The sequence below is a fragment of the Moschus berezovskii genome, chromosome 16, assembly GCF_049115385.1.
Source record: "Moschus berezovskii isolate FMDL1 chromosome 16, NW_MosBer_1.0, whole genome shotgun sequence".
Lineage (NCBI taxonomy): Eukaryota > Metazoa > Chordata > Mammalia > Artiodactyla > Moschidae > Moschus > Moschus berezovskii.
In genome coordinates, this window is record NC_142475.1 from 13,901,792 (window position 1) to 13,919,787 (window position 17,996).

Below are 17,996 nucleotides of genomic sequence, written 5' to 3' on the forward strand. Positions count from 1 at the left end.
CTCGGAGGCCCTCCAAGGGCACGTGGGAGTTACCTCTCCCGACTACTGATGCTCAGACGTCATCTCACTGTATGTGCACAGAGCCCAAGGAGCCCTGGAAAGAGCCTCCAACAAGCCGGGGTGAGGCTCAGGCGATCACATGTGCTCGGGGTCACCCGGGATCACAGTGCACGGTCTTCCCATCCCACGGGCGCCCAGCCTAAGCCCGGAGGCGAGGTAGCCGCCGCCTCCCGCCCATCCATCACCCCTCGAGTCAGCTGTCAGGCTTCTCGCCATGTGACCCAGCTCCACCCCGTCCTCTCCCATCTTCTCCATCCTGCCCTTCAGATCCATTCTCTGCTCTGCTGCCAAAGCGGTCTTCCAGAATTCAGGTCGGAATCCCTTCCTCCCCGCTTAGAATTGCTGGGGCTTGAGAGGGCCCGAGAGAAGATTATTCCCCCCGACCACCAGGTTCAGAGCAGTTAAGAGACAGGCAGGAAGAAGGAAGGCTGTGGAGGTCAGAAGCAGCCGCTTTATGACCGAGAGCCCATCTGTATCCGCGTCCGATGCCAATGAGAGCCTTCCAATCGCGAGCCCCGGGAGCAGACACGCTTTCCTCTGCAGCGTCAGGAAAGCCGGCCTCCCCGCTTGCTCGTCCCTGTTCCCCAGTTACCACACGCCGCCCCCTGGGGAAGGGGCGAGGGAAAGCCGCAGGTCCCCCGGGAAGCACCCTCTGGGGCGCAGAGACGGCGGGAAGGAAGCCGGTTCCCAGCGCGCACGCAGCAGCGGAAGCGCGAAGTCGTCCCCGCTTGGGGTGGGTCGCACCCAGCCCTGCAGTGCCCCGGCCTCGGGCTCCTCCGACGGCCCCCGGTTACCGAACGCCCCAGCGCATCGTCTGTCCAGGCCTGTCCTGCCTGCACCCGGAGGCCTGCTGTGCTCACACTCGTGCTTTGCGCTGCGTTTGCCTGCAGCTGGTGCACCTTCATGCCGAGAGCAGCCTTCCACCCGCGCCCCGCGGGGAACACACTCCGGCCCGCAAGGCAGACCAGAGGCTCCCTCCTGGGGGAACCGTCGCGTTCCATGCACACCTCCCCAAGCCCCGGCCCCAGCGTGACGTTTTCTGTGGCGTTTTATGTCGGTGCCTCAACCTGGCACGTCCTGCTGCTCACAGAGAGTAAGTCTCCGGCGTCCTTTTGTGCCAGGGACGCTAGCACGGCGCCTGAGGCACAGGAAACCCTCATCAGATGCAGGCGAGGTCCAGAGACGAGGCCAGGAGACCCAGACGCGTTCAAGGAGGAGTCCCAGGAGGATGGCGGCCTGCCTGGGGGCCAGGGCGGGAGCAAGGCGGAGCAGCAGGCCAATGGCCGTGTCTGCCCAGGGCCGGCTCTGTGTGTCTGTGGAGAGTCAGGTTTTCTCCAGTGGAAAGACTGCCTCACGGAGCAGCTGGAGGCCGCGAGAGCGTGGAAGGGAGTCTGGAGGAGGGCTGAGCCCGAGGGCGTCGCTGGGCCCCCGGGGAGGCCCTGTCCCAGGCAGGGACACGAAGGCGCAGAGAAAGGGCGGCAGGAGCCCGGCCCAGCAGGGCCCCTCGCCAGAGCTGGGGCGGGTGGCTCCCGCTTTCCTGTTCGGGCTTCCCGTGCTAGTGACAGGTTGAGGGGTATCCGAGAAGCTCGTGGAAAGGAGGTGTGTTAAGGTGTGAGGGACCATTAGGTTTTGCAGGTGACGGTGTCTTGCGTCGTTGGAAGTTCTGGTCTGTCCAGGAGCTCTGGAAAGACTCGGTCAGTGGTGGAGACGCAGGAGTCGGAGGCGTCCATAAATGGGGTACATGGTAGCAGCCATCAGCTTGGTACGAGTCGGGGCCACAGTGAGAGGAGGAGAGGCTGGCTGAGGATGGGGACCCTGGAGCAGCCACATTTTAGAGGCTGGGCTGGGGACGAGAAACCGCCCCAGGAAAGAGGACTTTGCAGATAAGCAGAATCCCCCAGTTAGTGTTGTCAGTGAGGAGTGCCATGGAAGCGGAGCTGGCCTGAAGAGAAGCCTTTGGCTGGGATGATTAGGGGTCCCCATGGCCTTGCACATTTATCAGTTAGAGAAAAAGAGTGGAAATAAAGTGTGGGTTTAATAAATGTTTAAAAATGTGTGTGCCCGGCACATTTTTATAATCACAGTCTTTTATTAAAGATCAAGATTGGTCTCAGTCTTAGGAGGGGGGCAAACATTTTTCAGTAAGAGAACACTGAGTTTACGCCATGTCTCCATGCTAAGAGAAACAAAGCCCCCAGTTATTCGCCTTGATTGGGAAGAGAGTATACACAGAATTTGTGGTTAATGTAGAAATAAAGGCCCCGTATGCTGGTTGATAAGCTGCCGCAGCACCAGTTGTCTAATGAGTCTGGTTGGATTTGAATGCTGGTAACCATAATATGGAAGCCACACCTGGGTCTGTGTGCTGCCTTGGCTCTCAGCCCTCACGTTTTTATCTTTTTTTTTTTCCCCTTCTCTTTCTTTAAACAAAATCTGCACAATTGCTATTTAAATGCCAGGCCTTGACATTTTAAGTGGGTACGTGCCTAGATTTCCAGAGGTGTGATTGCAAACCCATAAATTACAAGCTTTTGTCTCCTGGGACAAGTGTGAAAAGGGCCTCTTGTACCCAGGTGAAGTGGTAAATTTGCCACCACAGCAGGTCCTTTGCATGGCGGTCGTAATGATAAGCACCTGCCACGCAGCCCCTGCCAGTGTTTGCCTGCCCACCCCACCCCCACCCCCGCAAAGCAAAGTCTGCCCAGCTGTCTGCTCCGGCGCAGCCCCACGCTGCCAGTCTGCCCTCCCAGGGCAGGAGAGAAAGCTGGAGGAAGACGAGCCCCACACGCCTGCCCTCTGGTGGGCGAGGTGCGCAATGACGACCCCCGCAGCGCAGTCACCTACTGGCCCCCGGAGGTGGAGCCCCGCCTCCCTCCCCTCCTTGCGCGATCTAGGCTGTCCTGCTGTCAAGGAGCGGACTTATGCAGTTATACGTGCTACAGATCCCCTGGTCTTCCCACTCCTGCCATGCCGGGAAAACGGTACCTTTAATGATGCCGTATATTAGAAATCTGAACAAGTACTGCTGCTGCTACTGCTAAGTCACTTCAGTCGTGTCCGACTCTGTGTGACCCCATAGACGGAAGCCCACCAGGCTCCCCCGTCCCTGGGATTCTCCAGGCAAGAACACTGGAGTGGGTTGCCATTTCCTTCTCCAATGTGTAAAAGTGAAAGTGAAGTCGCTCGGTCTTGTCTGACTCCTAGCGACCCCATGGACTGCAGCCTACCAGGCTCCTCCGTCCATGGGATTTTCCAGGCAAGAGTACTGGAGTGACTTGCCATTGCCTTCTCTGAACAAGTACTGAACTGTGTTAAAGATTAGAAGTTGTTTTTTCAGTTTATAATTTCAGTATATTCATTCATTGGCTTAATTTTTTGATGGGGAGATACGAGCTTTCTTAAAAAAAAAAACACCCTAATAAACACAAGTTTCAATAAGGATTTAATTTTTAAAAATGAACTAGTGGGTCTTATATTTCATGTTATCTCTCCGCCATCCCGCTATTCCCACTTCACTGGCATGGAAGGACCACGGGAGCACTCAGACTCCTTTCTTTTTTGACCCGTAAGGTGACTCCGTGCACCCAGCAGACACTCCGTGAATGTCGCTGACCCGGAGGAACTGGACCCGGGCTATGCTACAGGCCGCCCGTGACGAGAAGGCGCAGCCCCTTGTCCCCTGCAGTCCGGGCTCTGCCCTCCGGACTGCGGGCTGGGCACACAGGCTCCTCCCATATGCTTTTCTTCCCCCGGGAATGGATGAATGGACAGATAAATAACGGATAGCGCTCTAAAGACATGTAGACCTGAACTTAGCGTTTATTTTAATAGACACCCCTAAAATTTGAGCCAGGTATGTAAAGAAACCTGTGTTCTGGCTTCAGTCTTGCCACCCTCTAGCTGTGCATCTTTAAGAAGGTCATTCGCCTCTCTGAGCTTTATTCCTCTGCTGTGAGATGAGGAGGATTGAGATTAACACCTCTCGATTTAAAGTTATGACTCTTAGAAAGAACTCAAATTATTCAAGAAGAGAAGATGACAGCATAATTTCACAACTATTCCCATGACTGAGTCAAGGGGACAGGTCCCCAGCAGGAAATGCAGTGGAAGAGATGGAGGTTAGACCTTGAGGAGGACGTTCTGTCAGTGGGTTCCCAAAGTAAGGAATTCTGAAGAAACAGAACAGAAGCGCTGAGAAATTTATGCTTTCAAACTGGAGCTGGAGAAGACTCTTGAGAGTCCCCTGGACAGCAAGAGATCCAACCAGTCCATCCTAAAGGAGATCAGTCCTGAGTGTTCATTGGAAGGACTGATGATGAAGCTGAAACTCCAATACTTTGGTCACCTGATGCGAAGAGCTAACTCATTGGAAAAGACCCTGATGCTGGGAAAAATTGAAGTCAGGAGAAGAAGGGGACGACAGAGGATGAGATGGTTGGATAGCATCACCGACTCAATGGACATGAGTTTGAGTAAGCTCCAGAAGATGATGAAGGACAGGGAGGCCTGGGCGTGCTGCAGTCTGTGGGGTCGCAAAGAGTTGGACACAACTGAACGACTGAACACCACCTCATCACAGCAGAACGGGCAGTTTGTTGCTTGGTTTTGGCAACTCCCTCACGGTCACAAGGGGAAGCTGAGGCCCGGCTGGCGGGCCTTTCCTGTCTTGTCACATGGTGTAGTCCATGCAGCCAGGAACTTCCCCCAACTTTCATTTTTTTGACACATTTTTAAACTCTAGATTTTTAGGTGCTGTTTTTTCCCTTAGAGCATAATTATGGTGCGGGGGGCTGGTGGGGCACACCAGGGGGAGGTGGAGGTGATCCCAGCCTCTGGGTAACCATGGACCATGCCTGTGTCTTTTCACACAGCCTCACAAGACAACTTGATCTTCTCTTTATTTTCCCATCTACCTAACAGAAAAATGGAAGCAACCAGAACTGGGATCGCAGTGGTGTCCTGCTGGGCCCTGCCACCTCCACATGGACGTGTGTCCTCAGGGCCCCCTGGCACCACTGTGACCCTACACGGAGGAAAACTGCTTTTACATTCAGAAATCCTCTTCCTGGGCTTCCCTGGTGTTCCAGTGGTTAAGAATCCACCTGGCAATGCAAGGGACACTGGTTCGATCCTGGTTGGGGGAAGATCCCACCTGCAGTGGGGCAGTCAGCCCCTGCACCCCAACTCCGGAGCCCACGTGCCCTAGAGCTCATGCTCTACAACAAAAGAAGCCACCATAATGAGAAGCCTGCACACCGCAGCGGAGAGGGGCCCCCTCTTGGCACAACTAGAGAAAGTCTGCATGCAGTAAGGAAGGCCCCGCGGAACCAAGAAATCCATATTAAAAAAGTCCTGTTTCCCTCAGAAGGTGGCTGGCTGAGTCCTCCTAACTGACTCCAGTGATGGGGAGCAGCGTGCAGAGGACGGACTGTGAGAATCAGACCCAAAAATGAGGTACAAGATAGAGGCCTGTGCGTGCTCTTAGCCAGAAGTCGCAGAGCTGCTCAGAAAATGCACCTACCTGATCCACACCCGGAAGAGATCTTCATTCTGACGGCAGAGTTACAGTGATAACCACGGAAAGTGAAGTGAAAGTCTCTCAGTTGCGCCTGACTCTTTGTGACCCCATGGACTATACAGTCCATGGAATTCTCCAGGCCAGAATACTGGAGTGGGTAGCCTTTCCCTTCTCTAGGGGATCTTCCCAACCCAGGGATCGAACCCAGGTCTCCCACATTGCAGGCCGATTCTTCACTTTACCAGCTGAGCTAGCAGGGAAGCCCAGCCAACCGCAGAGACACTGGTAACCGAGGTCTCCTCCCATCTCCTCTCTCAGAAAGCCCTAGCGGTCTTCCCCGCTGCCTCCCGGGGTCGTCGCTGCCGCACCCAGCCGTGCTGTAACCGGCGTCCTGGAGCAGGAGGCAGAAACTCCTCGAGATGCCATGTGTGAATTCCCATCAAAATCCTAAAGTTCGGGAAAACGGAATTTTTGCTTGCACTCTCGCTCTAAAACTGCTTTGTGCTTGTTTTTCTCTTCCAGGCTTTCACCACCTTCCTGTGCCTGTACGGCATGGTTTGGTATGCAGAGCACTACGGTCCCCGAGAAAAGGTACAGGAGGGAAGGCAGAGAGGGCTTTTTGTGTCTGATCGCGGCCTGCTTGGCACTGCAGCCGGGAGCACAGTCTCGGAGGAAGGGGCGGGGCCAGTGGATGGGGCGGGGCCGGCGGATGGGGCGGGGCCAGCAGGCGGGGCGGGGCCGGCAGAGCGTGGGCAGGGCGTCAGCCCCCCGACCCCCCGCGCCGCCCCCTAACACAGCCTGTTCAGAATTCACTTCCTATAATTGCCATCCTTGCTGGGGACTGCCCTGTTCAATAGCTCCCGTACTTTTATCCTCATTTCTTAAGAGGGTTAAAACTTAAAATTATTTGTTAATTCTTTCAGTTTGTTTTTAATTGCGGGGCAAGCCCTGAACCAGTTTTTGCAAAGCTGAGTCTTTCACCCTGTGCAGGCCTCCTCCTGCGTCCCAGCCTGGGGCTCCCTTGCTGAAACTCTCCCCCTGCTTACATCATTGTGCGTGCAGTGTGTGCGGGCATGCTCAGCCACTGGGTCGTATCCTACTCCCTTGAGACCCCATGGACGGTAGCCCGCCAGGCTCTGCCTGTGGGATTTCCCAGGCAAGACTGCTGGAGGGGGTTGCCATTTTAGCCCTCCAGGGGACCTTCCTGAGCCAGGGATTGAACCCGAATTTCCAGTGCTTCCCGCGTTAGCAGGTGGATTCTTTACCACTGAGCCACCTGGGAAGCCCTCCTTTCCTAGTAGAGGAGGATTAAGGTAGAGGATTGATGTGAGTGGGCTTAAAACGCTATAGCAGTCTCGTCAACTGGGATTTTTTTTTTTTTAAGTGAAAACAGCAGCTTTCATCCTCTATCCTTTCAGTCTAAGGAGCTAAAGGCACTTTCTAGAAGATCTGTTCTGCATCACTTGGTAGTAGCCTTGCTCTTAGAGCTGAGAGCCTGAGCACCAGGCAATCCTGCCCTTGCTGTTGGGGGTCCCTAGCCCAGGAGAGGCCGGGGTAGAGCACCCTTCCTTGTTGGCTGGCACCCTCGTCTTGGGAGCACTCCATCCCACCACTAAGCCTGCCTCTCTCCCTAGACCTACTCGGAGTGTGAAGATGGCACCTACAGTCCGGACATCTCCTGGCCTCACGGGAAAGGTTCAAAAGGTATTTCTCTCCCTCTTTCTCTTGCTTATTGCTCAAAGCTCCCACAGGTCCTCTTCCCTCCCAAAGCCCAGTAAAGGGATTTCTAATCAGAATTTATCCTCCGAATATTGATAAATATCTGGAGCCCTAAATGGTCTCCAACCTACTCACTTGCACATCTCCTGTCACTTATTAAGAAACAAGTGAAAAAAAAAGGAAATAAGCAAAGTACTCATAGGTTCTGCCCAAGAAACTTGGCTTCATAAGAAGAGGCGCCGTGTGGTTCTGCGTCTTCTGAGATAGAAGGACCGAGTGAGACCCTGCTGTCTCAGCCATCCTGATGGGGATGTACGTCCTCTTGACTTTCATTGTGAGTGAGAGGGGTTAGGAAGAGTTGTGTGCCAGGAGAGAAGCCTTTCAAAAAAGAGGCAGATCAGCTTGATCGTGTTGATTCGAGAGATGGACCATCGCATCGTCAGAGGGATTTCAGCAGTAGTCAGGGATCTCCCACTGCCTCTCCCTGAGGAGCATTCTGGAAAGATTCGGGGCCACTTGGTTATTTTTAAAGAATTTGGCTTGTAGAAGAATGACCCCGAGGAGGGTCCACTGGACAGTTTCCTCATCAATTATGAGCTGATTGTGGGACTTGACTAAAAGGAGAGAAGTAAACACCAGAGACCTTGAATGTCAGCCCTAAGACGGGGTCAGCAAAGCAGGGCCGAGGGAGGGATAGCTCTGCTCTCCTGAATTCTTTGGGGTGAAGCTCAGCACAGCTCTCCCTAGGAAAACGCTACAGAGTGCTGGTCACCCTGCTGGAGGTGGTTTCTCCTGAGTCCACCAACTACTGTGGAATGCGGATGGAGGTGGGCACAGGGTTTCTCCCCCCGGGGCTCCCTTATTCAGAACCAACCCCCCCTACCCAGAGATCAGTCCAAGGCACTTCCAGTTTCTCCAGTGACAAGACTATAAGATATAAGCAATGGGAGACATATATTTAAATTAAAGGCCGACTGTTTAAAAAAACAAACAAAACCTGAGCCCTGAAGCAGAGAATCTTGGCTGTGCTGCTAGGCCAGAGGTTGTCCACGTGCCCAACTCTGGGGCAGAGCCAGCCTCCTGCCAGGAAGTTCCGATGACCTTCCAGACCTTCCACACCCCCTGCCCGGAATGCCTACCCCCACCCCACCTCCACTGCCCTGGCCCCACCGTCCAGCTGGCTGGTAACCTGCGGATTGCTCAGCACTCAGCCCATGTAGGTGCCCTTCTCTGAGCTCCCACGCAATGGAGTGTGACAAAAGACGCTGGCCCTGTAGACCCTGAGCCTCTCAAGGGAGTCTTCCCGGGTGACTCCCGGCTGCCCGTCCTGAGTAGTGGGAGGCCTCCAGGTCAGACCCTCGAAGTCGTGTAATAGCTTTCATATCTGTCAAGTCAAGAATTCATTCCAGTTTAGGGATTTAGAAACTGCGGTTTGCAGCCAACCAAGGTGGGGAAAACGTCACTGATGCGTCCTTTGCTTGAAGGTAGACTCGACACCCACGTGGTGTAAGTTTTCACGGGCTCTCCTCTGTGCTTTGATGTGATCTGTGCTTTCACTTCTGGCCCCCTGTTGCCATGGACCCCAATCCACCCTGTGGGGAGTGTAAAACATCCTCAGGACACCCAAGCCCTAGCTGTGCTGGTTAGCCGAGGGCCGAGGCTTCTTTTCAGTCAAGTCAGTCAGTTCAGTCGCTCAGTCGTGTCCGACTCTCTGCAACACCAAGGACTGCAGCAGGCCAGGCCTTCCTGTTGACTCAAACTCCTGTCCACTGGGGCGTCTATGCGTTGGTTTATCAGCAAGGCCACTAGATGGCGCCCGAGGATCGGTGGAGGAGCTGCGGGCGGCCCGGGCAGGGAGAGCCGGGGCAGAGGGGCAGAGCCTGGGCCCGCAGCCCGCAGTGATGCTGACGGTGTGTCCTCTTGACCAGGTTCTGAAGACGGCCCCCACAAGCATCCAGGCAACAGCGAGAGCCATTCTTCCCGAAGAAGGAATCGACATTCCAAGTCAAAAGTCACCAACGGAGTGGGAAAGAAATGAAAACACCCTGGTTCATAATAATCCAAGATGTGTCCAGGGAGTGCCTAGAAACTGGAAGGGGACGGAATCGGCTGGACTTGCCGGGAGGAGGGAGGTCGAAAGGCACAGCGTGGTCGGGAAGGAACGGGGGCTGGAGGGGGTGTCGTTATTTGAGAGCGTGGGTCTTGTTTCCCACAGACCCGGCCCCGCAGGGCAGACGATTGCGGGAGGGGGTCGGGCCTTTGGGGGTCCCTGGTAACTTCAGCACTTGGCCACCGTGGCAGGACGGTGCTCGGAGGAGACGGTAGCTCTTTACTCAATTGCTGGAGCAGCTTTGTGCTTCCTGTGTTGTGGATGCCATTTAAACATCTTCACTGAGGGCATCCCACCGGGACGGTTGATGGACAGGCCACCACCGTTTTCTTTCTCTGAATCTGCCCTTCCACTTGACTGACTGGTTTTAAGCCCAGCCCACTTGTCTGTGTTTTATTTTGTTACTGCTTGTTTTTTAAGTCGGGATGCTTATATAAGCCTTCAGAAGCCACTGCTGAAGTTAAATTGGAGGAGGGCTCACCTCTCTCCTAGAGGAAAAAAAGTGGGGAACTTTGCTGTTACATTTAGCAACCTCCTCCCCCTTTTAGGACCTGAAACCACATGTGGCAGGTAGAAACCAGGCTGTGGAAAGGTTAGCTCCCCACATAGGATCCTGGGCGTTAGACCAGAACGTTCCCGTTCCCTCTCCAGTGTCACTGGTCCAGACTTAGCCACAGCGCACAGGCGGGAACCTGCCCGGAGGCAGTGCTCGCCACAACCCCTCCCCCAGCCAGGTGCCTTTTCCATTTTATTTGTTTTCTTTCATGGTGTGTTGCTGACATTGTCTTTTAGTCCCATGTGAGGTGCTGGTGAGTATTCCCTTTCATCTGTGCCATGCTCTAGACCATTGACCTGATAGTTTACCACCTCTGATGGATCCCTGTTTTAAATAAAATGGTTCGTGTTAAAACTCATCAAATTTGGCCTCTGTTAAGTGTTCATTTCTTTGCATCTTATTGGTACTTTTCACTGTTTGTAACTGATCACTGTGTTTTTCAAGTGGCTTTAGGATACTGTGAATATGTTTGTGTTTTATGTAGTTAGAATAAAAGAGAAAAAATATATATGTATTTTAGAGGGCTTGCAGACACATATGTTCCTTTTCCTACCTTCCCAAGCGATCAATAGGAAATGAACGAGATAGTCACGTGTCTTTTGCATGTGTGCGCTAGGGGAATGGTTACATCAGCCAAGTTGGATTGATTTTTATAACAAGTGACCAGTACCCAGTTGATTTTCTCATAAACTCGCTGAAACCAATCGCTTTGTTCCCTCCTTTCACAGAGTGCAAAGGTTTCAATGTCTTTTCCCCCTTTAAGGAAATCGTTAACCATAGCTGTCATGTTTTTCTTTTTCTGCAAAGAATTCCGGGGTGGAGGGGTTAAATGAATCATGCAAAGCTTAGGTCACTTCTGTGCCCTGGGCCTCTGGCAGCCACTCGGTTGAGAGCCCACGCACACTTGCTCCAGAGAAGTGTCGCCAGCTGCTGGGCTGGCGCGGGGGGCTTCCGGGGTTGCCGTGCCGGCCGCAGCTCTGAGCATGCATGTGCTCTCCGAACAGCAGCCCCATCCTTTCGATTAAAGTCCCAAAGAGAAGCCAAGAGATGCCCGCTCCATAGACCCATTTACACTTCCATCACTTTCTTAAACAGAGGCGCCTTGTAACATTTGTCTTACTTCAAAAGTTAGGTGAGCGTGTTTTGTTTGGCTTCTCTGAGAGCTTGAAGATACAGAACGTGTATCCCAGACATAGTGTTCAATTCCACTTTCTCTTGCTGGGCCACGTCCCTGAGCACCTCCAGATTCATGTTCTGACCAGTAGCTGGCCCAGCTCAGGAAGGGGTTGCTTCTCCAAGGCTGCTCTCAAGGAGGCCCTGCCCAGCGTGGGGTGACCTGGAAGCGTGGAGCACATGTGAGACGTTGCTCCTCTGTGGCTTTGTATAGAATGGCCAGGAAAGTTCCCAGATGCTTTCCATGCCCTTTCTTTGCCAGGAAACTTCCGTTTGCCCTTTCAGTAAGAGCTCTTACTACAGTGGTTCCAAAACCAGTGCTTCCCTTGACCCGCCAGAACCACAACTGCCGCTCCTCCTAGAAGCCGTGACTCTGGACCTGGTCTACTTTTCCACTCGTTTCTAGGAAATTAGGCTTCACCTTGATGGAAGGAGACCAAGTTGTCATATAATATCAGAAATGATTCAGTTGCAAGTGATCTCACCTCTGTCATTTACAAAATGCCCTGTTATAAGACGCCGTTGTTTTGGAGGTGATCCTCATAGAATGCTGTATGTATATTTCTCTGTAAGTAGCATCACATCAAATGTTTCGTTGTTCTTGTTCAGTCTCTTAAGTCATGTCCGACTCTTTGAGACCCCACGGAAGTAGCCCGCCAGGCTCCTCTGTCCATGGGAATTCTCCAGGCAAGAATATTGGAATGTGTGGCTATTTCCTCCTCCAGGGGATCTTGCTGAATCGGGGATTGAATGCGTGTCCCCTGCATCTCAGGCAGATTCTTTACCACTGAGCCACCCGGGAAGCCGCAAGTGTTAAGTACTTTTTCCTCTTTGTCATTCTTAAAGGTCTTTCTGTGGCCTATCCCTGCTTTTCCTGTGTCTGTTTTCACCATTTGTAAAAGCCTTGGGCAAATCGCTCCCACAGCAATGCTAAGACACTTCATTGACCCGTTTTACGCATTTTGATGATAAAAGACATCTTACAAACGCCAGTCTTATTTTCACTATGATCACATCTGTAGTGAGTTCATGAGAAAAGTACTCATCTAGGGGAAATAAAGTTCTTTACCAAAGAAATCAGACTTAGCCCTCCTGGTCCCCCTCTGAAGCCACTGCATCGTCTTTAAGTGATACCTCCCTTTGTCAGGGATCTCCCTTTGGAATCAGACCCTTGGGTTGTCTCATTTGTTGGTAATAGTGGACTTGGTCAGGCCCTTACAGGAGAAAGCTAAATGCAGGGTGGAAAAGGAATATTTAACCACTGGAAAGCAGAGGAACTGAGCACTCTAAACAGGGGCATTAACTCTGGTGCTCTGTGCTGTTTGAATTATGCTCAGTGACCGTGGCAGCCCACCGCATGTCCACCAGGTGGGCTTCAGGTACAGAATTCTTACTGCCATGAGAACCAGGGGTGCCCCAGCTAGGTGACTGCAGTCCTTAATGGAGTGCCCACTTTTATGATTGAAATCAACATATGAGGAAAGCTGAGACTTCTGTTTTTAGTGTTTTATTCCAAGCGCATCTCTTGCCTTCACTGTGCGTGTACGTTCCGAGGGTTGTATTATTGGGTTCTTTGTGAGTTTCAGCATTAGTAATGGCTGAGACTGAAGGGCTGCAGACTCTTGTGGCTTGGCCATGATAAGTTTTTACAGCATTTCACTTTATCAGTTTATTCTAAACCTGATGCTGGGACTATCACAGGTGAAGGTTACCAGATTTTTAAATTGAACTCTGATATTATCTTTGGTGCAGTAAGTACAGCTTTTTAGTTTTGCTATCTTCTGTGAATTTAAAGGACTCGTTAATGTCTATCAAAGAAGAGGGGACTCGTTGGGTGTGTGTGTGTTTGTTCACTAGTGTGTGAGAATGCTGAATGTAAAACTTCCTTGTCTCCTATATTTACTAAAGACTGCCTTTAATCCCTTTCAGAAATTCCTCTGTGGTTCTGTCCACCTTGACATTCCCTTTCTTCCATCCCCTTCTCATAAACCCAGGGAGGACAGGAACATCATTCAGAAAGTAGAATTTGCCTCAGAGTTCTGCTTTTCCAACTGATGCAACCCACCAGCCAACCTCCTTAGCCATTCTGGACTCAGGCTTTCGGGCTTGAACTTCTTGGGCCCCAGGTATTTTTGTTTGTTTTGTTATCCAAATGCTCTGAAAACATTGCATGCAAATTGTGGGCATTGATTATGCCCCAAATGGCGGGAAGGTTTTCTTCCATGTGCCTGGCCTCCTGCCCTCCCCCCACCCACCGTGCACACGATCTCCCCAGGCCCTCAGCTACCAGTGTCCCTATGTGGGACACACTTTTCTGGATGCTGAGTCAAGGGGCCTCATGTAGCTTTACAACCACAGGAAATAAGGTTTATTTGCCTTTCAAAGAGAAAAGGTAGATGAACCTGAGACCAAGACCTAAAATATTGCATCCTCATGTCTGAAATCTGCCTACAGTAGCCTTAACTACAGTTGTTGAATTGCAGGCGGGGTTGTGTAATAGTGCGTCCTGGAAAATCTGGACCGTAAACCTTGCAGTTCCCACTCACCTGACTCCTCAGTCTCATCAAACCAACTACATCCATCACAAGGCGATTAGAGATATTATGGGTGCAGCCCAGGAAAATCTTAAAAAGATTCCCCAGGTTTCAGAAGGCTTAGAATCCTCTCCCTTCTCTTAGTCTGGATGAAATCCAGGCCAGGAGCTGGGGCGGGGTGGGTAGGGTGAGTTCACTAGGGCCACTGCTCACAAATCTTCCAGACACAGGCATGCAGGGGACTGGGATCTTTCCAAAGGCCTCCGGACCGGGCTCTTGGAACCACCCCCTTCCTGCCGTGTGTCTCCCGAGTGGCCACTGCAGCACTCTGCTACCTTTCTAGAGAGCTGAGTACCAGTGCGGCCCTTGAGGTTCCAGGAAAAAGGGGCTCCTGAGACACCGGCCCCTCCCACTCCCCTGCCCTTGCCCCTGTGAGTTTGCTATTATTCCTGTTTTCCGGAGTCACGGGGCTTAACGACTTGACCAACAGCATACTCAGGGGTGTCAGATCAGCCCAGAGCCTAACGCTGTCTCTCCCACTCCAGGCTCCTTGGTCTCGTGTGCATGTCTTAAGCCCTATTACCAGCCCTGAGCCTGCACCCATGCTCCCAGCCGGCCTCAACAAAAGGATGATGAGAAGCCCCCGGCGGTGCCCACGCCTTTGCCTCCCCTGCTCCAGGACTCGCTGCCGTAGCGGTGGTCAAACCTCCAGGCCACCGCAGACGCTGACCCTCGGTGTGGTTTCAGATGGTTGCATGCTTGGTGGAAGGAATGACCGGAGTCACGTGCTCCTTGAAGCAGGGTCCTTGCTCCATGTGGGTTCTTTGGCTGATGTTTTGATGCATTCTGCAAACCATAGAAAGGCAATTCTTCCTGCCTGTAGTGGCTCCCTCTGCCCTCAGGAATCTGATTTACGACCTGGCCAGGCCATAAACCTCGGCTCTTCTGAAAAACGGCAAAGTATGGGAAAGAATGTAAATTATAAATACTGAATTCCTATGGTCAGCAATAATGTAAAGGCCTGGCTTGTTGTGTTTCGTGTTTTTTTTCTTTAAATACGGCATCCATATGGCTATTTCTAAGGGGCTAGGTTGGCCACCACCCCGCCCCACCACCACCATCACCATATTTTCTAGGGAGCAAAGATAACCGTGAACTGTCCCACTGGGATAGGGTGTTTTTTCCATAATGAGAAGAAGCACTTTCCCATGAGATGACTCACTGGTCCAAGGTGGACATGCCACTCTTCACCGAGAGGGACGGGACCCTAGATCACCGTGACATCACCACAGTCTGGTCGCTCTGCTCCAAACCAGCCCCCAGTGTTGTCACTTAGCAAACCCCACCCCCAGTTTTGACTTTCTAGGAGGAGGTTTTCCCTGTAAGATTTTTGAAATCCTCTCCCTGTCCCTCTTTACCAGTCGAGGTCAGCTCACTCACTGGAAACGGACTTCTCACTTCCACTTGCACCACTGCTGGTGCCTTCATCAAAGACAGCTTCAAACTCATCCCAAAGACCAGCTGGTGGCTGGGTTTGAATTTGCGTTCCAGCAGTGGGTCAGCTCCTGGTTTAAATTTCACACGCAAGGGAGAAGCAGCTCCTTGCTCTGCCGAGGCGACGGAGCCGCTGGTCACTGCATACATTCCTGCTGCCCTCCTCTGCAGAATCCAGTGCCTCAGAGGGCTGTGCTGGTCCCCAGCATTTCTACCCTTAAACCCAACCATGCCCCCAGTACAAAATGATGGGTGAAAGCTGAGAAAACACCCAGGGTCCCACGCTACTGTTAGAACAACCCTAGTCTACCAGAGCACCTGTTAAAGTCGATGGGGTTGTGTTTTCTTTGGTTAGGAAGTGTGCTAATAGCAGAGGAGGGTGCGTGAGAAAATGATGCTCAAGCTCACAGGGGTGTCTACCCACAGAGATAGATAGGCTCACACACACCTTTTCACTCCCACGCTCGCCTTCGTGCCTTCTCTTCATTTTCTTTGGATCGTATTTGATCCACAAAATGCCAAGCCCAAATCTAGCATGGGACCTGCCAGGCCACACATAGGGTGTGGAGGAGAGGGCCAGAGTTCTCAGAAATGTCCAAGAGGAGGTTGTATACATTTTGACCACCAGGATAACCTCGGTTACAGTTCTATTCCTCAAAATTGTGTCTCTGCCAGAAGGTACTGTGTATGTACCTCTAAGTAATTTCAACAGAAATCAAAGACAAGCCCAGCAGTAATGACCACAGAACATGTACCTGTCAAATGATGGTTAATTTTGTGTGTCAACATGACTGGGCTAAGGGATGCCCAGACAGCTAGTAAAGTGGTATTTCGGTTCGTGTTGTCGGTGAGGGTGTTTCTGAAAGAGACTGGCATTTGAATCAGTAGACAGAATAAAGCAGATTGCTCTACCTGATGTGGGTGGGTGGGCCTCACGCAATCTGTTGAGGGCCTGAATAGAACAGAAATACAGAGGAAGGGTGAATTTGCTCTCTGCTTGATGTGAGACATCCCTCTTCTCCCCTTGGGCATTGCTGCTCCTAGTTCTCAGCCTTCAAACTCAGACTAGAATTTATGCCCCCCTGCCCCATGCTCAGTGAGGCCTTTCAGCCTGGACTGAATCACAGCACCAGCTTTCCTGGTTCTCCAGCTTGCAGACAGCAGGTTGTGGGACTTGTAGGCCTCCGTAGCTGTGATAGCCAGTTCCTATAAGAGCTCTCCTCATATATAGAGACATATATATATATCCTGTTGGTTATGTTTCTCTGGTGAACCTAATACCACCAGCCTATATTTGGACTAAGGTTTGTAAAGTTAAACTTAGAAATGAGATAGTTGGAGTCGTAAAGAATGCTCCAAAATGTGAATGCTGATATGTAAATCAACTTGTATCATCTACTGGTTTTCCGGATGACATTGCTGTGACCAGCAGAATTCCCTTTTAAGTTTAGACGAGTAGTGTACATACAACTTCTTGTACGCTGCTGCGAAGATGACCAGGGTTGTGAAACTTCCCCAAAGGGGTGTAATAGGGTTGACCGAAGAAAAACAACAAAAAGTTGTTATCGTACACTGGACTCATTGCCTCAACCTTTCCCACTTGTCCCAATCCAGTCCTTGACTGTTAAAACATCTTTGCCACCACGGCCATACCACCATGAACACCCCTGATGCCGTCTGAAAAATCATCGCAAACAGTTGTATCTCGTTTGAGAAAATCCTCTACTGAGCAGCAGCTCAGGCTGGGAGAGGGAAAAAGAACGTTCAGTTTTTCCAAATAAATTTCTTCGTATTTAGTGTGTTGGCATCACCCAACTGCTCTGTTGTTGAGATGCTGATGTGACTGGCAGATGGTGGTTTTGTCCTACATGACAAAGTGTTTAATAGTAAAAATGAATGCTAGCTATTTGCTGAACACCACGCTTGGTATTTGCCATGGCTCATCCACCCCTCCAAGCTTATGGGACGAGAGACAGGAGAGGCCTTCCAGAGAGAAGCAGTGGGGCCAGTACCCAATGAGCGAGGAGTCTGGGATGGAGCCCACACTCCTTGGCATCTCAGGGATCAGGATGGGGCCACCCAGCCATGTGTCCAGCAGCAGCTCTTACTCACCCCCTGCACCTGGGGGTGCCCCATTCCCCCCCTGATAGCACCGTGGGATCCCCACCATTCCCACGGCCCACCGAGTACACCGTCCTTTCAGGCTGTGCAGCGTCCGTATCGCACCTGGAATGTCTGCCTCTGGCACACTGCCTGATCTATTTCACGGTCCTGCAAAGCTCAGGTCAGATGCTCTGTGCTCCACACAACTCCCCCGACCCCCGACGTGCATGGCACGCTCCTTCCCCGTGTGCTGTGTCCACCTCAGAGTAGGGGGCTCTCCCTGGTCTCCTGGACTCAGTCCAGGCTCCCAACAGTGATCATCGCCAACGCCTGACCCACAGCAGATGCTCAGTAAATGCTGTGAACGAGCCTGTGAGGGAGCGGGTTTGTGGGCTAGGGGCCACAGACCACCCCTTCCAGGATGGACCCGCAGTGTGTGACTATTCCATTTCTGGTTTCATGGGAATCCTGTACGGGGTCCTCTGGCCCAGGTGCATCTCGGCCTGCCTTTGGGTCTGCAGTTAAGTTCTGCTGCCTCCACGCTTTAATTTTTCTTCAAGAGGACTCTTTGGCTCACTGAAAAATTGAGCAGAAGAGAGAGTTCCCAGGAACCCCCTGCCCCTCCTTATGCATAGCCTCCCCCGTTATCAGCGTCCCCCACCAGAGTGGGACATTTGTTACAGCTGATAACCTGCAGTGACACATAAGGATCACCCAGAGGTCAGTGGA

General features: G+C 52.0%; 1 protein-coding gene across 1 annotated transcript in view; it reads left to right on the plus strand.

Annotated features, from left to right (window-relative positions):
* Positions 1-10,326, plus strand: part of PTDSS1 (phosphatidylserine synthase 1) — a 69,217-nt gene extending 58,891 nt beyond the window's left edge. Inside the window, exons 11-13 of the mRNA XM_055431591.2 lie at positions 6,101-6,169; positions 7,213-7,282; positions 9,226-10,326. Coding sequence (XP_055287566.1) covers positions 6,101-6,169; positions 7,213-7,282; positions 9,226-9,335 — 249 coding nt within the window. The 3' untranslated portion in view covers positions 9,336-10,326. The remainder of the gene's footprint in view (positions 1-6,100; positions 6,170-7,212; positions 7,283-9,225) is intronic.
* The last annotated feature ends 7,670 nt before the right edge of the window (positions 10,327-17,996 follow it).